Source organism: Conger conger, chromosome 14 (genome assembly GCF_963514075.1).
Source record: "Conger conger chromosome 14, fConCon1.1, whole genome shotgun sequence".
Classification (NCBI taxonomy): domain Eukaryota; kingdom Metazoa; phylum Chordata; class Actinopteri; order Anguilliformes; family Congridae; genus Conger; species Conger conger.
Window position 1 is genome coordinate 16,391,868 of NC_083773.1, and position 19,617 is coordinate 16,411,484.

Here is a 19,617-nt window from a genome sequence, read left to right on the forward strand (position 1 = left end):
AACTGCAATGCATAAAAAATATATTTGTATTTGTAATTATGTGTAGGTAATACATGTATTTATATGATCATTTTTCAGACGTTTCTATGTTATTCTGCATGGGTATGCAAAGACACAGGTGCGGGTATGCAAAATGAACAGGTGAACATTGTGTATGCATATGTAAATTGTGAATGTCATTTGAGAGCCTTGGCAGTCTAAAGTTAGTTCTGTACTCTGTGAGAAGGGGGAAAAACTAGATGAATACTGTATTAAAAAAAACCCATCTTGAAGAAGCACTGCATATCTGATATATAACTGATTATAGGTATGAAGACAGTCAGCTCAGCACAAAGAATCACTCGGCTGAGTGAATATCCTTAACAATCTATGATTGGCTTAAACACAGAGCCAGTCCGAGAAATGGAGGGTGCAGTATGACATAGAAAATTAGGTTGAAGAGAAACAAATGTTCCCTAAGCATTTGGGTCAAAGGTACAATGGTAACGTCCCAACAACGAAATAATGCATATTTAACTCACACATCTACTCTAGATAAAGTGATACCAAATGCGAAGGGCAAATTGCAGTTTACCTTCCTCACTATAGCCATTGCATCCGTAGGTTCTTGTGTTGTGTGATCAAAGAAGGAAACCTCCTCCACTGCCATCTATTGTCTATTTGAGTGAGGGAGTATGCCTTGCCACTTCTTGCACAGGAAACAAATGTTAACTTCAAAGTTAAGTTGTAACTCAAATAAATTGTAGTGGCAGCTTTTCACCAATAACTGACTCGATGTCAGAAAAAAGAGGGCGACATGGCTCAGGCCGTAAGAGCAGTCGTCTGGCAGTCGGAGGGTTGCCGGTTCGATCCCCCGCCCGGGCTGTGTCGAAGTGTCCCTGAGCAAGACACCTAACACCCAAATGCTCCTGACGAGCTGGTCGGCGCCTTGCATGGCAGCCAATCGCCGTTGGTGTGTGAGTGTGTGTATGAACGGGTGAACGAGAAGCATCAATTGTAAAGCGCTTTGGATAAAGGCGCTATATAAATGCCAACCATTTACCATTTAGATGTGCAGAAGGTTAGATATTGACATACATTCCTCCAAAGTGCACTATGTATGATCTCAGGTTACTAAAGTTTATCAATATAACAAGTGAGTACATTCCTCATTTGGTACACAATATCCACAGAAACTGTGATGTTTGCATGTTTCTGGAAGGAATACTTTACAGGATGACTAATCCCTAAAACAAAGTTGAATGAGACCTAGTGGGTAAAACGTTCTGCCTGAAGATCCTTGATCTAAAAAGTCAATATATAACTACCCACAATGCATTTCTGCAAATGCCTGTAAGCCTAATTTTCATGTTTAAAGAAACATTCCTCTCCCCCTCCCAGAAACATCAATAACACCCAATCTGCCCGGCCCGTAGACTGAGCCCGGCGTGTGCCCCAGGCAGGTGGTAAGAGCTGTGGTCTCGGCAAGCTGATAAAACTGGATCCTCACCGCACGAGCAAAACGGCCTCCTCCACCCCCACCCTGCAAGCAAACAGTGGCGACAGATAACAGGCTCCAACACAGCACTGCTCAATCGGCCACGCCCAGCCTGTGTGCACCAGTGTGAAACAGCAGGGGCCTCTGGCCGTAGGCCCCTCTGCTCCATTAGCAGGGCCTCCTGTGCTTCAGTGCTGCTCGCTGATCAACACCCAACGGAGGTAACCATGGCCAGGGCAGCGTTTCCATAAAAGAGTTACTGTGTGAAGCATCGCAGAAGCTGTGGGGAACTCCTCGGGCTTCCCCCATTCAGCACTGAATGCAAAACCTTTGAGGGGCAGGACAAACATCACTTCCAGCGGGGCACAGACTCACACAGACACAATGGAAACTGCAGTGTGCGGAACACAAGTGACCAAATTAAGGGTTCGGTTCTAAAACCCTGGAGCGCTTTTTTAGACTATGCAATGACATTTTATGAACTGCTTTTGTATGGTGCACCCAGCTAAGGCCTAAAAAGATGTATTATTGCATAGAGAGGAAGGGTTTTAGTCAGCAGGACTCTCTCTACAAGAACAGGGGAAAAAGAACAAGCTGCAAATTAGGATGTTGGGTTCACGTGTAGACACACCTTTTCATACCCTCATAGCAAAAGTTCACTTCTCATTTTGTTCGATAAAGGTTTACCCATTATGAATTTAAAACATTTGTATGTAGAAATTCTTTATTTTATTTTTTTCAGAACATTTTTTGGTATGGCTTTGCTATGTAAATAACATGAAAATGAAATGCTCCAAATACAGCAGTGACCAAAATACCCTGCAGGGACCTGCGACATTAACTGTGAGCCACAGAAAACGCCATGACCGAGGACTGCCATGCAAAGACTCATTTCCTGTCCACAGTTATTTTAAATAAAAACAACAAAAAAAACAAAAACAAGTTTAACTTATGTTTTTAAATATCTTAACATAAATACTGTAATATACATTTTAATTTGCAGCTGCAATATTAAAAATGTTGTACATGAATGTCCTTTTAAAAAGCAACATTTGATATGATTAAGTTATATAAAATATGTATTACAGTGTCATCTACCTTGTACAACCCCCCCATACTCTGGCCACCCCCTCCCTCCCCCCTCATAATTGCATATTGAAATTAGCTGTGATTATCTACATCAAACTACAATAATATAATTAGAAAAGACATGAACCTGCCTTTGAAAAAGAACGAGAAATTCTAATGTTGGCATTAAGGAGTCTCATATAAAAAGTGAAAAGAGCAAGGACTTAATATTCACATCATGGAAGTGTAGGGTATTGGGGGTGAAAAGATTAAGGCCTCATAAAAAGCAGGTGATACTGATGTCATCTTCATGCGCCGTTAGCTCTGGGAGGACCCCTTGGTGGCCGCTTCTCCATGGCTGAGTACCGGTTAAAGCTCCACAGAGCGAGGGAGTCCTAATCCTCTTGGTTCACAATGGTCTACAGCTGCTGGAGGCTGGGTGCCCCGCCGCCCATTTCTCCCAGGAAGCAGAGCCCGTATCATCCTTCCTCCACCGCAAGGCAAGAGGTCTACAGCCGTGCCCTTGCCTGTCCATGCTTTTGCCACCGACGCCCACCCCACCACCCCACAATGCAGGTGCTGATGACAGCTCGTTTGCGTGTGAACATGGCAACTGACAAAGAGTGAGGTTTCCTCTGATTGAAACAATATAATCGTAATAACATGGATAATGACAATAACAACAACAACAACAATGACATTGAGTGTAACAAGAACATTAATAACAATAATCATAACAACAGTAAGAGTAATAATAATAACATTATTATTAAACAGAATACACAGCGTTGGCATGTGCTTCTGGAAGCCCTTTGACGCGACAGCCCCGTCACTGGGAGCGTGGGGTTTCTCCTGATGTCACAGTGCGCTGCAGTGTGATGTGAGCTCACTGCATGCGGTCCGGCTGCAGGGGCTGGGGCGGGTACTGCAGGAAGGCACTGGCCACGCCCGCCCCCGAGGGCAGCGACTGAGGGACCGGGGTGGGCGCGCTGGGGCTGGGGGTGTAGGCGTATCCCAGGAACCCCGGGGAGGCGGAGTATGGGTACTGCTCGAAGGCGGCGGAGGCGTACTGGGCGTAGGCGCTGCTGTAGTCCAGGTAGGGGGCGCTCACCGAGGACATCTGAGAGGGAAGCACCAGGCTGGGCTGCACAAAGGATTGTGGGTAAATGTACTGCTGGGCCAGTCTGCAGAGAGAAAAAGAGAAACGAAACGTTACATCACCTTTTCTGGAACACACAAAAGGCACAGGATGGAGTGCATCATGACTGCACAGAAAAATTTTACACAAAGAATCTGACAATGCAGATATGTGGTGCAGACTGTGGCTGCTGAAACAACTTGCGACAGGCAGACCTGGCTTTCCAGATAAAACGGGCTACGGTCAAGTTCTCTGGTTGCCAGTTAGGTGTTTAAACAAAAAAAAGGCAGAAGTCAGTTAAGTCAAAGGAATAAACAATAACTTTTTTTCCCTTATTCTTTTTGTTGGAATTTTCCATGGACATTTTTAATGAGAAATTAATTTTACCAAGGTAGCGAATATTGTGATGCAAAACCCACGCCTGCAACCAAATACTTTCGCGCAGCAACATTGCTGTTGCTTAGATACAGGAGGTGTAAATCACAACTAATAAGTGCACTAAAAGCACAAGCTCCCATTGAAGGTCCAGGGAAGGCGTTGGGCCTTTTCCACGCTGAACTCACACTCACAAGCGCACGTCTCTTCCTACAACACCCCGATGGCCACAATGCGCCTATGTACAAGCACAGCCGCCTCAGCACTCTCACTCCACAGAGGCATTATTAGGAACAGCTCTCTGCTGGGGATGGAGGGGAGGTGGGGTTATTTTTAAACTTCAGTGCAGTCTCTGCCCTCTTGGGTGTACTGTGCTACTCATGGGTGACCGGGGGTGAGCTGGGGCCAGGGGACATGGCATCCCTGTGTGGGGCGTGCAGGAAAAAGGAAAAAAGAAAAACCCAACTTGGGTTTAAATCACCCTAAATGGTCACAGATAATGAGCTCATATTTTATCATCCTGCTGCTTTACAGAAGGGACAGCAGTCACCCAGCCAATGTCCTCTGTAATCATACAGTGGGGAAATCTGATATAGGAATAATCTGGCCACAACGATGAACTGTCTAATTCCTAATGTTCCTACCAAAATGGAGTTTTAATAACTTGTTTTCTAGAATGATTAACCTATCAGTTCAGTGGAAACACGAAAAACATAAGATGTAGAATCTAAGACCACATAAACGTAATGTTCCCTCTTTTCAGCATATCAAATAAGCTGGACAACTTTGTAATGAGATCACTGCCAAATCACAGAATTACACAAGTGAAATGGTTCATTCGTTCCGAAAGTTCAAACGCCTGCAGCAGTGACATTTTTGACCATACATTAATAGGCAAAGTAGCAGCATAATTCTCATTCTTTCTTTATAGTTCCTCCCACCATTTTTCCCCCAGTTTGGAATGCCAAATTGTATAAATACAGGTTCATACTGCACTCTCTGTCGCCACTGTGAGAGTGTGGACAAACATGCACTCTCCTCCAAAGCATGTGATGTCACCAGCTGCTTAGTTTCACACTGCAGCCCACAAGCCAGGCTTGCACAGACATGAGTCAGAGGAAGACGCTTCATGTGCAGCTTGAGGAAGCAGACCATGGGGGCCCCGAACAAGCAGCAGGGGGCACTAGGGATTAATGAGGATTCAGTGTTGCCCTGTGGGGCAACTGGCCGCAGTCAACATCATCTACAGGGCCCAACAGCGACTTCACAGGATGTGCCAGCCAGCAGGCCCTGGCTCTCACTAATAAAAATCAATGCAGGTTGAAATGAGTTCATTCAGAGCAGAATGGACTGAAGCCAGCACTGGCACAGCTTTGATTGCAACTCTGCCTCGCTTTGGCTCTAGTGGTGTTTGTTTACCATATTAAACTCACATTTATGGTAAGCTGCATTGGCTAAAAGCATCGGCCAAATGATTAGGCCTATGTTTGAAATTGTCTGCACTGACTTTAGCAGAAGGGTAATTCTGAGAAAAATCAACCAGAGGTATGGGAGTTGACCAGAACAATTTTGCTCAAACTTTGTCAAAACTTCACTCTAGAGTGGAAATTGGGGTTTGTGTCCATTATATCTTTGTGTCCATTATATCAGAGCAGGGGAAAAAACCTGGAAATGTGTACTCATTGTGTGGAATGGATAGAATTTTCAGTCTATTTTCTGATTATCAACTCCAATTTCTCAAACTATTTACTGCACACACATGGTTGAAGACTTAACTTAAAGAGGCTTGTGCCATTCAGAAATTTGAGAGAACAAATTCATGTCAGAGCATGTACATAGTGTACAGAAAAGTTACACAAAAATACAAATATTTCAATTCCACATTATTTTTTTTCAAAACGGCACAAATATCCTCAAGTGTCCCCAAATCTCTCCAAATACAAAACATCTGCTTATGTTTTTGTCCAGACACATGATCAGAAAAGAAAACCAATGTGTTTATTCATGATTCTTCTGAACTGTATATTTTTGTTCTTATATTGGAACACGATATTTTTGGCGTAGAGAAATGGTATCAAGGATTGTTAGAATATGCCTTTTATTGTCTGAGTCTGTGACCAGGTCAGGGTTGCAAAACGTTAGCATGGCTTGGCGGAGCATGCTGTTTTATTTCCCTGCATTGCAAATAAGAAACAGTCTGGCATACCAAGTCTTTTGAGTGGTCTGGCATCACTGTTTTGCCTTTTTATTGTCACAGTTTTTTTGCATGAAATAAATATGAACGCAACAATAATTTGAGATGTCAACGACTCAACCACAAGGGGGAGTGGATGGGGTTAATACATTAGCACCACTTGGTGTATGCCTGCCAAACAAAGACTAGTAGATATTTTGTCAAGAACAGTTTCTGATCAGTTGATACTGTAATGCATTTGCATGTTCCAATGAGGCTAATATTTTGGATATTCTTTATTGAATATATAAAGGACATTTACAAGTTTGAGCAAAACTCCCACACCTCATTTTCATAGAATCACCCAGAAGTACTTAGCTCTGAAGTTCAACTTCAGCATTGCAGCACTATTTGCATGCTAGAAATTCTCATTCCCAATAAGCTGACAGGAGTAAGAACAGTACAGTACAATTTTGGTGTATTTGGAGTGAACATAATTATGCATGTTCCATTTATTTGAATGCCTGCTACTTAATATATAGGCTGCTGCTTGTCAAAAAGCATCTTGGACAGATACTGTTCTTACAAGTGTGCTGCCCTCTATTGTAATAGAGTGGAGTGGTTTGTTCCTGAAAGAAATGGCAGAGACCAAACCTTTACTGCTAGGCAAACCCTCACACCCGCCTTTTCACTGTCAAGTGAGAAGCCAGCACAACACAGCAGTGAAGGCACAGCACACGTGCGCAGTCCACAGGAAGGGGAGAGGACACCCTTTGATGTCCCTCCCCCCTTCAAACAGCAATCAGCACCCCACTGCACTCCAAAGCCATGCTACAGATGGGGGAGGAGTGGAGGGAGGTCATCCTCACACACACACACACACACACACACACACACACACACACACACACACACACACACGCACACGCACACGCACACGCACACGCACATACACAGCAGAAATCCACTCCACTGCAAACTCTGACCCCAAGCGGTCACCTTGGGAGACGGGTGGCCTGACACCCCTTTGCCGTAGAGGGGCTCTTGCTCCTTGGGCTCCGTCAGACTGCTTCAACTGGGAGCACATGACATCCAGGGTTGGGGGTTAGCGTTGGGGGTTAGCATAGGGTGTCAGCATACAGTCACCGTCACCATACGGAAAGCAAGCCCATGAACTGAGATGTCTGGACAGGCTCTTTGAGAATTACGTAGCCTGTTCTTTGACATGCACAATTTCAACATAATGGTAATCGTCTACATACACAGGAGCACATGAATGCAAATGAACACACCGAGCCAGTATATACATGTATACACACACCTTGCTCACACAAATATACCCATGCACACTTAAACAATAGAAGTTAGATTGATTGACGGTAGTATTTAATATGATACAGGCTTGAAATAATATATTTCTTAAATGGGACTAGACCAACCAGACACTGAGCCATCTGAAATTCAATTAACTATACATGTGACTGGATATAAATGGACAATGACATGTTAACAGCCATTTTCCTTTCGGCCAATTTATGAAGAAACTATCACTCACCCCAAAATGTGGCATTTTTCCCCACTCCATATTTTCTTTTTTGTATTTTCAGATGAATTCTCTTACTGTAAATTTCCTCTGAAATGTGTACATTTCTCTCTTCGCGGTGGAAAAGTACTGCTGACAAGACAGTACTCAGACAAAAGGGAAGCTGAATCAGATCAAAGAGAACGCTGATATCCGCCACAAAAATGTTCAGAAAGTAATGGCTTCAATTATCCCCAAGAGACATCACTTTTGCTTTCTGCCAGCATGCGACAAGAGAGTGGGCAGTATTCCTGTTTTGGGCTGTTATCAGCACCATCTCACCAGAGCAGGAGGGAAATAGAGAGAGAATGACCATCACTGCCTGAGAGAGACCCTGGTGGTCCCACTGACACTTTCCCATTTTCAGAGCGTTGCATTCATTATTTGTAGCGTCATTTTATTTGTATGAGAAAGAAGTTGAGGGTACATGGGGGAAAGAGGATCTCTGCATCTCTCCACTCCAACTCACACATCTGATGTCACTCTTTCACAGACAGGGACAGAAAGAAAAAGTCACAGCCCTTTAACTGACATGGCGTGTGTGTGTGTGTTGGAGTGGAAGGACATACAGGGGCAATGCACAGAGCCACAGATAGGAGCACTGACTTCCATCCGCGGGGACGTCATGGGAAATTCCTCAGAATGGATAACTAGGGTGTCGGTGAGGTTTCCAGCACTCGCGCAAACTGTATGGGTGCCACTGTGAGATTGGGCCAGTCATAATAATGAAAGGCAGGAAACAAAACAAAGAGAGAAAAAAAAACAGAAGAAAAACAAACAGGCTCGGGGTAGACGTGCAGAACGGACCCTCAGAAGGAGCCCTGGGGCGGCAAGTGTGTGAATATTTAATGAGACAAACTCGCCTGCCACCTGTGGAAGGTGAGGACGGGAGCAGTTGGCACCGCCGCCCCAATTAGCACAATCCCCAACAATGCCAGTTCAGCAGAGCCAGGCTCATGCCCATCTGCCACACGCCCCCCCCAGCATCTCACCAGGGTGTCGGGTTTCAGCCCGGGGCCTAATCCCCCTCCTGAGAGCAAGCTGCTTTTGTGAAAGGGGAAGCTGGTGAATCCTACATATGCGGCCTGTCCTTGGTTGTGTGCAAAAGACAGGGAGGGCAGAGACAAAGAGGGAGAAGGCAGAGCGGAAAAGAAAGACAGGGAGAGAGAGAGAGAGAGAGAGAGAGAGACAGGGAGAGAGAGAGAGCGAGAGAGAGAGAGAGAGAGAGAGATGACAACAATGACATAACAATAACACGCTACATTCGCTTGTCAAGCAAACCACTATTTTCTACTTGGAAATACAATAAAATGTAATGTAAATTAAATACAAAAATAAAAGAAAATGTAATGTGAATTTAAAAAAAGTCATTGTCATTCCCATTACAAGACTAAAACACCTGCAAAAAAACAACTTTATGCAGGAATGGCCTCTTTCCCAAAAACACTTTCAGCAGACTGGCTCCGAGTGACATGCATTCACTTGTAGATCATTTTTTAAAAATTACAAAGGGAATGGAACTGGAAATACTGACAAGAGAATGCACATGATTCAACAGAAAGTGTGGGTCTGATTGATACTGACAATGCTTTCCAAGAGCAGGCAGGCCACACAACACAAACAACAGGCCCCCTCAAACACTTGTCTGTCAAACATTAGTAAAGCGCTTCAGTGTGGAGATACCTGTTCCCGACCCCGTTCCTGAACCCTCGCAGGACAAGTCTGTACAGTGACAGCATAACCACTCAGTGCTGTCCCCCTCTCCTCTGCACAATCCAAGGAACAATAGTGAGGCTGACTTCCTCTTATTGGACACAAGCCCGACCATGAGATAGCGTTTGGGTCTCAACTGCGATGCACCTTTTTCAGAGCAGGTCTGTGGCTGCTCCAAAGCACCGCTGTACACTTTGAATAGTCTGCGTCACACACGACCACTCTGACTGGCCCAGCAATGGGCACTTGGAGGCCCAATGTTTCACACAGAATCAGAGGAAATAGCTCCACACTTGCATGGCAACTAGTGTACTTTCGTGGTTCAATTAAATTAGATTTGTAAAGCGCCTTTCACAGACACTGGCCACAAAGATGCTCTACGGGAAAATAGAACAGTCTGGTTGGACTGTCTGGCTGTCTTTAATAGCTTCACCAGCAGCTAGTTTTACAAACCAGGACACCCCACACACAAACTGAAGATAACAAGGACACCCCACACACTGGGACCGTGTTTGTGCAGCAGAGCCATAACCTCACGCTGCCAGGCATAAAGGAACACAGGGAGGAAATGAGATTCTTCTTTCAAGGTGTTTCCTGTTTGACTGAGGGGGGCCTATGTGCATTAGTTTTGTAGTTTGTTAGCACTTTTCCTCATAGCCTCAGTTCAGCAGTCAGTGGCCCTTGGTAAGGATACACACACCACATACACAAGCACAAAGCCAGGCACAGTCCGCACACGCACTGCACCTGCTGCAGGGTTCACTGGCTGCTGAAGGCTGAAGGAGGCCCTGTAGTTTGACTGCTGCTGAAGTTCACACAAACAGGGTTATAAGCAAAATAAAAAACAGTGAATTGAGCCGATACTCAACAGACGTCTCTGCCCCACACTGCTCCAAGAAACCACAATAGATATAAACATGGCAATACTTCTGCCCTAGCATCTTATCTGTACTCTGAAATATCCCCACCCCTGCCGACTTTCTAGGTCAACTAAGGCATCGCTGTTTTTTACAATACCAAATTTTACTAGAAATTACATCAAATTCATAGAATAAGTTTTATTTATTTATTTATGTTCAGAATTGTAATGGTAATCATAATGGACATTATGAGGACATTTGTTAGGTGTACTTTGCTTTGGCTCTGAGATAGCTTGTCGTGTTTGTCAATAGGATTTACTTCAAGCGTTTAACCAATGTGAAAGCATTTTTTCACACCACGTGAAACTCCTATGGATCCACAGAAGTGCTGGAGAGGCAGTGAGGCAGCGGGGGGGGACAGGCGGCTGACATGGAGCAGGGAGAGCAGGAGAGCGGGAGAGCGGAGGTGCAGGGCCGGCTGTAGTGAGGTGATAACGAGGGCCAAGGAGGTCTCTAGGGGAGTCCCTTTAAACTCATGTCACTGTAGTGCTAATTACCTGTCCATTAGCATGTGAGCCTGCAGCCAGCCGCAATCTGCCTCTCCAGGGCCTGATTAAATACTGGTCTCTACTGGTAGCTTTAATCCACTGACTTGCACTGGGGCTGCAGGCCAACAGCAAAGGGCCATATCAAAGAAGCACTGCAGCCTTTAAGCCCTTAACCGCCGCCACTCTTCTGTGCCCTGGAGTACAGACAGTGCGCATGGACTGCCGTCTCAGATCCTCCAACCTTTTAATGTCCTCCAGAAATGTAATCAAGCCGTCTGCAGAGCACTGCAAATAAAAACATCTGCCAGGGCAATAAACACCCGTAATAGTGCCTGCCTTGGTGGAGTGCCCTTTCAATACACAGAGGGAGGTGGGAGCAGCTCTTTAAGGGGGTCCAGGACCTGGGAGACTCCAAGCACAGACACTTAATGAGAGCTCTCATGCGAAAACACACTGTAAAGACCTCTGTGTGTCAAGCGCCCCAGTGCCAGCAAACCTACCCATACTGCCTCTGGATGAGCGTCGGGTGGACCTGCTGCACCCCCACCGACAAGCCTGGAAGTGAGAGAGCAGGGTGAGGGTTAGGGTGACTCACTCTCACTCTTACACACACCATCTCCAAGCAGGCAAACACTAGGTCTGACAGAATGAGCGAAAACATGTCTGAGGAGGAACAGATACAGCCCAATATGTCAAAGGGACACACGCCAACACAATATATATAAATAAATAAATAAAACTGTTTATCCGAGTACAATGCATGGATAATATGCTCGAAGACTTGTGCACATGTGTGTGAGCGCATATGTGGATGTTGGGGGGGGGGGGGGTAAACAAGAGGACCAAGTCCCTTTCAACAAATGATGAAAGGAGAACTGTGGACAATAGACAGTAAATTGAATGAGGAAGGGGTTCTATGTTGACATGACTGCTTCTAGAGAGGCTTCATTCCACTTGTTCCACTTACATTTCACTAATTCTGTTCATGTTGTTGGGATCATCATTACATTATGTGGTGTTTTTGAGTAACACTAGCCTTTATTTGTTGTGGTTTAAATACAGGGCTTTGAAAGCCAGAGTGTTTGCACAGCAGCGTGAGAGTGTTCACAGCGAGGGTTTCCAGTCAGCATGCACTGATGGGGATCCCCTTTATCACACAGCCCCCAGCGCTCACCATCAATCACACACAACCGAGGACAAGAGAGGGAGCGCAACAACGTTTCAGCAGCATAAACCAGGGCTGCCCAAGCCCGTTCTGGAGATCTACCATCCTGCAGGTTTTTACTCCAACCATGACAAAGCACGTCGTAGACTCCAGCCATCTGGGCAACAGCCTGTTCGCTTACATCAGGAAGTTACGACTGCTTCCAATGCTTCCCAGATAGACAGGTAAAGCAAAGCGTCTCTACATACAGGTTCAGGATCAGTTTTTACCCTGAAGCAGGCTGGTTTCTGAATCATCGACACCACAGCACTCTAGGTACTGCACTTTATTGATCATGTATCTTGTCAAACTTGTTCATGTGTTTTTCATATTGTAATTGTCTTTGATGACAGGAGGTTTGTGGCCAAGTATTCCAGTGTATTCATGCAAATCACAAATACACCGTTTGAACTTGAACTTCATTTAGCAGCTAGAGAACTGGTTAAGCTGCTAATTAATAGAATCAGGTGTGATTAGGCAAAATTAGGATTTAAATGAAAAACTCCAGGATATCCAGGAACAGGATTGGGCAGTCCTGGCTTAAGCTTTTGCCTCAGAAATACCTCAACTGGTTAGTGTACATAAAAGCAAGAAATTTGAATCCCACTAAAAAAAATTCTAGTCTTCAACAAGCCCGGAGTATCATAACCCCTGTGGCACATCTACCATAAAGCTTTCACTAAGGTTGATGGCTGTTCGGGTGAATGAAGCATCAGATTGAGGCCTTACAAATTAGACTTCAGAGCCTGTATACAAAACAAGGCTCAAAGTCAACATACAGGGTTTTGGAGCTGGAGTTAAAGAGATCACACCATTAGAGTCAGCTGTGATATGACATTGTGTTTTCCAGCAGATGCAAGAGCAGGGTGATTGTAAAAGCCTGCCAAACTCAGCTTTGTGACCAGGCCTGTGCCAGTGTGACTGTCCCTGCGGAGTTGTGTCATTGTGCCAGCACAGCATTTAAAAGGTTAAAAGGACTGAAGTAATAGCTGTTATTTGTAAAAATCAGTGTGGTTAAGAGGGGGCACCATGGCTAAGAAGCTACCACTGCCAGACCGAGCCAGCTGCAAATTAGCAGACCTCAGGTAACACCAATTTATTTGTGCTTCCCTTTATTTCCTCACTACATGAACTCTGCAGCTGAAACATACCCTCCTCTGCTGCATTTGAGAGTGACTAATTCATGCCCTGCATTCCACACACATCTACAGCAGATAACCAGGCCCACTGGAAAAGTGGCATCTCTTAGTGACAACAGAGTGAACAGCAGTTGCTTGGTATATGGTTGTGACAAAGTGATGTATTGGTAATCCAAGGAAACCTAGCTAATTTAAATCCACATAGTCCCTGGCGGATGTCCTGTGGTCTCCTGGTCATATTTGCATGACTCATTTCAGCACCCACTTCTGATTATTATTCAGAGAAATTGGAAGGGAATTCTGCAAAATATGCCTATCAACTTTTTAGGGATCTACAAAGTTGAGTCGATGGTGAGTGATAGATGTGATCTCTTGAAAATTCTTCAATTAATTGCATACATTGTGTTTACAGTCTTCCTCTAACCTTTCCAATGATTGGCGGGTCATCTGCTAAAGTACAGTCCAGCACAGTATAGGCTCACCTGTCTGCAGGCTACGGGGCTTGGCCCCCAGGTAGGCCAGGTTGACGTTGGCTTTTCTGCCATCAATGATGGGGTTTGGGTCTTTACAGGCTCGTTCTGCTGCCCCTCGGTCTGTCATGGTCACCTGACACAGGAAACAAAGGCAGTGTTAAACACCAACAGAAGACCCACCACAGCCTCTTATCTTGGTTTTTATAGTGGCTCCAATTTCAATGACAGCAGCTGTGTTTGAGGCTGTCATGCTGCGCAAGTTTCTATGCAGATTCACTGATCACCACATCATCCGGATGGCCCGTACCCCATGGATTAAGCCCAGCACCACCCCTGATCTAATCTCTGAAGAGTAAACCAAACTTTCTGCAATGCCTTCACGCATAACCCAGTCTCAACTACTGTTCATGCACTACAAAACCTAGAAAGCCTTCATAACTCAGCATTTTCACTACCACCTACATGTGCCCTGATGACATTGTTTATGCACGCAAAGCAGTTCACTGGTGCATTCTGCCCACTAGATGGAGGAAGAAACCCTGACATTCATGTTTTTCCTGTTGCTGATTTTGAGAGATCACTCAACAAAAACAATCTAGAGGAATGCTCTCAATTACAAGGCAAATGTGTTGAACAACATGGTGTAACAATTCTACAAGATGAAATGGGTAAAGGGCTATACTGCTTAGCCAGGACAAAGCACTGATGATGTTTTTGGCTATACTATAAACTGGATAAACACACTACCGTCTGCCTGACTTGTTCAAACAGGGAAAACTATAATCGAATGTGAGAATGTCCAACCCACAACATTTGCTGTAAGAACACCTCTGGCTTTCCATACATAAAACAGACCAGCAGCTAAGGTGGGTCAGAGTAAATGTGGACTTAAATAAAGGGAAAACAAAGAGGCTCAAGGGAAGAAGAATGACATTCAAACACCAAAGTAATCATCCTGCATACATCCACAAGCATACACACCAGGACACTTTTACCATGGAGAAAGCCACACACAGTTAGGTGTGGGGGACTGGAGGTTTTTGAGAGTGGAATTCAAATCAACCAAAACTTGCCATCTGCTGTACATTTACTACCCTTTTTAAAAGAAACAATACTACATAAATGCATGACTGCCACTGTAAATAGACTGTCTCTAGAAATAGTAAAGACAGAGGAGGGAAGGTTCTGGAACATATTCCTGTACTGGCGTTTGCAGTACAGAAGACAGAATGGGGGACTTTTGTGGAAGTGCTACTATTCCCCATCATAACTTCCTTTGAGAAGCAAGACTGGACTATCAAGTAAATTTTGTCAGTTGGCAGAAGCATTAAATAACTCATGGCAGCAGAGAGCATAGCCCACCAAGAGCATTCCTAAATCAAAACACCCACGTTTCCCTAAGCCGGTTGAACAGGCTGTCCTAGAAACAAGCCCGAGTATCCGTTAATGATGCAACTACGGGGCTCCCATTTCTATTATGTTAGCACAATGTATTTTCAATTTGTTGAGGTTCAGCAGATCCAGTAGTCACCAATATGAATGTAGACCTAAAAGTGTGCGTAGCTTATAGCTTATATACAAAAGTGGGGTTTGAATATGTGATTCATGGTCCATATGAGAATATCCACAAATTATAGAACTAGACTATTTTTGGTTCCAAAAATGGCTCAAGTCATATACTGTCATTTTCTGAAAGCAAAGTACCACAAAGGTTGCCAAAGAGAAAAAAAAGGTTGTGCAATTATTATAGTAGAGTATTACTGCAGAAATAGGTGAGTGTAAATAGGCTTGCATTTGTAAAACTGATACCAATACTTTGACCTTCACACACACAGTATAGTGCTGGTGGCTTACGCTAAAGCAAGTGAAAACATCTCATTTGGACAAAGTGTACTCACACTTCTTGGTATAACAAAGGGATGTTAACCATTGCCTTTTATCTCCTGGCAAAAACTGCACAGAGGGAATGTGACAGGGCCTTATGGTCCAGCCGACCAAGCAGTCCAACACTGGGAAATAAATGACTCCCACTTTCACTGCAGTTCTTGTTCAATAATGTACAGGCCGTGTCCCACTTTGCCTTACGTGGGGGTCTGGTGATCTTGTTTAAATATCCATATAAAGCATGCGCAAGCGAGCCACTGTTCACGTGCTCTACAGAGAAAAAAACGGATAAACACAGGCTTGCGTCGTAAATAACCGTCAGCCATTCGTGAAAGTGAAATTAACGGAAAGATCCTAAACTTCTCAAATTCACCTTTTCACACACACGCTGAAGACACGACATATGTTACGGAAATAAACTACTTATCTTTCAACTCATGTGAGCCATACAGCATAGTCAGCAATAAATACACTTGTAACACAAGATTTACACTCCTTAAGCTCCTTAGCATCAATGGATTACACTTATATTGCTAGCTACTAGTCTTAACGAACTACACAAAGCAAACTAGGAGGTACTTAAGTGGGTCGCTCTTTATTTTATCGTATTCTGCAGGAGCTATAGCTCTAATTCTGTACCTTGTTATTGGTGAGGTATTATGATTACATGTAATGTAATGTAAAGGACACGGAAGAAACATTTACAATAAATTAATTCGATCAGCTCAAACTCTTCTTGGGGGGGGGGGGGGGGGGGCTCTCGTGTGATAGCGTGATAAAGGCGCGTGGAGTTAGATAAAATACAGTATCAGAAGTACCTGGAGCATTCACGTTAAACCGTTTTATGGCGTAGTTGTACCAGAATCGAATTGTCGCTGGATGAGTAGAATAACTCATTTCGGGAAGGAATTGTGGATTAACGCGTTAACCGTGAAAGCAGAGTTATTTCAGACCCCGTGAAACACGTACATGCAGCGGTATTATGCGCACCGTGGTGCACTCATCCACAAAATTATCTTTCAGCTGTAGCAAATATAACGTTACCAATACAAACTAGCCAACGTCAAAGTCAACTAACAAGCTATCTACAAGTTACTAACGTTATACTGCGATCCCACGGTCAACGTTGTGTAGACTATTGTTCGGGGTTGTGGCATTTTAGTATAACAATTGACCGTTTCACAGCGTGAAGTAAATGACTGACATGTATGACAAGAGACAATTGTTGCGTGTACCCTACGCTACCCCTAGTCATCCTTCTGCGACTATTTTTTCCGAAGAACTGAAGTTACTAATCCACATAAAATCCACGATTCATTGTCAGATATAAACTTAAAATATGGTGCATCTGGGGTATACCCTGGATAACAGACACAAACGCTGGTTTAAGTTGTCTTCTAGTTTAGGAAGCAGCAAGACAGCAGTGCAAACGAGCAAGCAAAATATCTAATCGTCAGCCTCATTGGACCGTTATGTTCAAGTGCCAGTGCATTGCGAACAAAGAAACAAATACCTTTGCAATTCGCCGTCAAGTTATAGTTAGACGCTGGTCATTTGGCTGACGTTACCTCGTCATTAACACACATGAATGAAAATAGAGTCAGCACCACATGGGTGCAATGTTTCTTCAAACGATACCAAGGGGAATTCACACAGGGGACGTGTCTACTGCCAACGTTAACGTTACTTACAAATCCGTATCCTCTAGATTTCCCCGTCTGTCGATCCGTTATCACCACCGCCTCTTCAATGTCCCCAAATGCCTCGAAGTATTTTCGGAGAGAAGCATCGGTAGTGTGGTAAGGCAAACCGCCCACAAATATTTTTGTGAAAGTAGTGTCTTTTTGAATTGTTGGATGCATAGCCTCCAGGGCACCGTTCACAAACTGATGTAAAAGCATTGGTTAGCTAGCTATCTGGTTACTTAAATAAATTCTATTGTTAACCAATAAACGATGGCTAGCTAGCTTTCAGTCGGCTAGCTAGTTAGTCTAACGTTATTGGCTGGCATGAGCTTAAAATATCCAAGTGAATTTGCGAGCCAGCTAGCTAATACTTCGAAATGTAGCTAGTAGCACGTCTATGTGTTTTCCAATTGTAGTTATTCTTCCTTCTTCCTCTTCGAAGTATGGCACTTTTATTCCATGCGACTCTTACTTCATCCTTTCTAGCTACGATTGTTCACAGAACTGCCGTCTCGGCAGGTGGCTTAGCTACTTGACTTGCCGCTTTGACTAAACTCCCGGAAAGGGTTTTATACTGGGTACATCTATCCACGCCTCTCCGTAGTTTTGCCCAATGTGTTTTGTCCTACTGCTGCCAGACCCCCCTCCAACACCCCACCTCCTTTCACCTGCTTTTGTCTGAGACTACACAAATAAATGTAACGAAAGTAACGCAAAAACATGCGACCCTAGCACTATGTTTCACCAAGCTAAATTTTTAAGTATAAAAACACACGTAATTTCCCATTAGCCTCTCATTCAGAATTGTCCATGCTAAAAAATGAAGTTGATTTGTCCGTCCCTAATTAGTAGGATCTCAACTGATAATGCTATTTAAAGTCCCATTTAAATACTACATTTCTAGTAACTAAGTAAATACTTATAGGCTATATCATAATACAAAATTATAGTGTGAAGAGTCTAGCACAAAAAAGCCACCAACGTGTTCTGAAGGGCAGGTAGCTACATACAATGGTAGTAAAGTCATATAGGCACGGGCTTAAAAGGTGTCGTTATGATCATTTTCAGCATGTTGGTGGCGGTCATGTTCATTCGTTTGGATGAGTGGCATCGTTCGTTCAAAATATTTGTTCGCTTGGTTAGTTGACAGAACTGTTTAAGAATTAGAAAGGAAACGGGAACTACACTGCCAACTTGTAGGTGACATAACCGTGTTCTTGAAAAATGTTCCAAAATCTGTCTAGAACACGAAGCTACTGTGTTTCCCACTAGTTTACGTCTTAATTAAAAAAAAAGTGAGCTACTGTCTATACAGGACTGCCATCTTGTGGTAGCTCATGATATCCTTAACACTGCTTTAATTTACAGTGCATCCGGAAAGTATTCACAGCGCTTCACGTTTCCCGCATTTTGTTATGTTACAGCCTAAAATTAATTTTTTTCCTCAAAATTCTACACACAACACCCCATAATGACAACATGAAAGACGATGTTTCTACAGCTTGATTGGAGTCCACTTGTGGTTAATTCAGTTGGACATGATTTGGAAAGGCACACACCTGTCTATATAAGGTCCCACAGTTGACAGTGCATGTCGGAGCACAAACTAAGCATGAAGTCAAAGGAATTGTCTGTAGACCTCCGAGACAGGATTGTCTCGAGGCACAAATCTGGGGAAGGGTACAGAAAAATTTCTGCTGCTTTGAAGGTCCCAATGAGCACAGTGGCCTCCATCATCCGTAAATGGAAGAACTTCGCAACCACCAGGACTCTTCCTAGAGCTGGCTGCGCGTCTAAACTGAGCAATCGGGGGAGAAGGGCCTTAGTCAGGGAGGTGACCAAGAACCCGATGGTCACTCTGTCAGAGCTCCAGCGTTCCTCTGTGGAGAGAGGAGAACCTTCCAGAATGACAACCATCTCTGCAGCAATCCACCAATCAGGCCTGTATGGTAGAGTGGCCAGACGGAAGCCACTCCTTCGTAAAAGGCACATGGCAGCCTGCCTGGAGTTTGCCAAAAGGCACCTGAAGGACTCTCAGACCATGAGAAACAAAATTCTCTGGTCTGATAAGACAAAGATTGAATGCTTTGGCGTGAATGCCAGGCGTCATGTTTGGAGGAAACCAGGCACCTCTCATCACCTGGCCAATACCATCCCTACAGTGAAGCATGGTGGTGGCAGCATCACGCTGTAGGGATGTTTTTCAGTGGCAGGAACTGGGAGACTAGTCAGGATTGAGGGAAACATGAATGCAGCAATGTACAGAGACATCCTGGATGAAAACCTGCTCCAGAGCGC

General features: G+C 44.2%; 1 protein-coding gene across 1 annotated transcript; it reads right to left on the reverse strand.

Moving 5' to 3' along the window:
* Positions 1–2,622: 2,622 nt before the first annotated feature.
* On the reverse strand, positions 2,623–17,851 carry LOC133110485 (RNA-binding protein 38-like). Its single transcript, XM_061220635.1, has 4 exons — positions 17,326–17,851; positions 13,760–13,883; positions 11,435–11,489; positions 2,623–3,729 (listed from the first exon to the last, which is right to left on the reverse strand). The coding sequence occupies exons 1-4, from the start codon at positions 17,533–17,535 to the stop codon at positions 3,432–3,434; spliced, it is 687 nt and encodes a 228-aa protein (XP_061076619.1). The 5' UTR covers positions 17,536–17,851; the 3' UTR covers positions 2,623–3,431.
* Positions 17,852–19,617: the final 1,766 nt, after the last annotated feature.

Bases quoted from the DNA above. Each gene is read 5' to 3' on its own strand.
- LOC133110485 (XM_061220635.1), bottom strand. From the start codon at position 17,535: ATGCTTTTACATCAGTTTGTGAACGGTGCCCTGGAGGCTATGCATCCA. The intron at 11,490-13,759 runs GTGAGCCTATAC...TCTCACTTCCAG, and splicing joins GCCCCGTAGCCTGCAGACAG to GCTTGTCGGTGGGGGTGCAG. The intron at 3,730-11,434 runs GTAGGTTTGCTG...TTCTCTCTGCAG, and splicing joins CTCATCCAGAGGCAGTATGG to ACTGGCCCAGCAGTACATTT.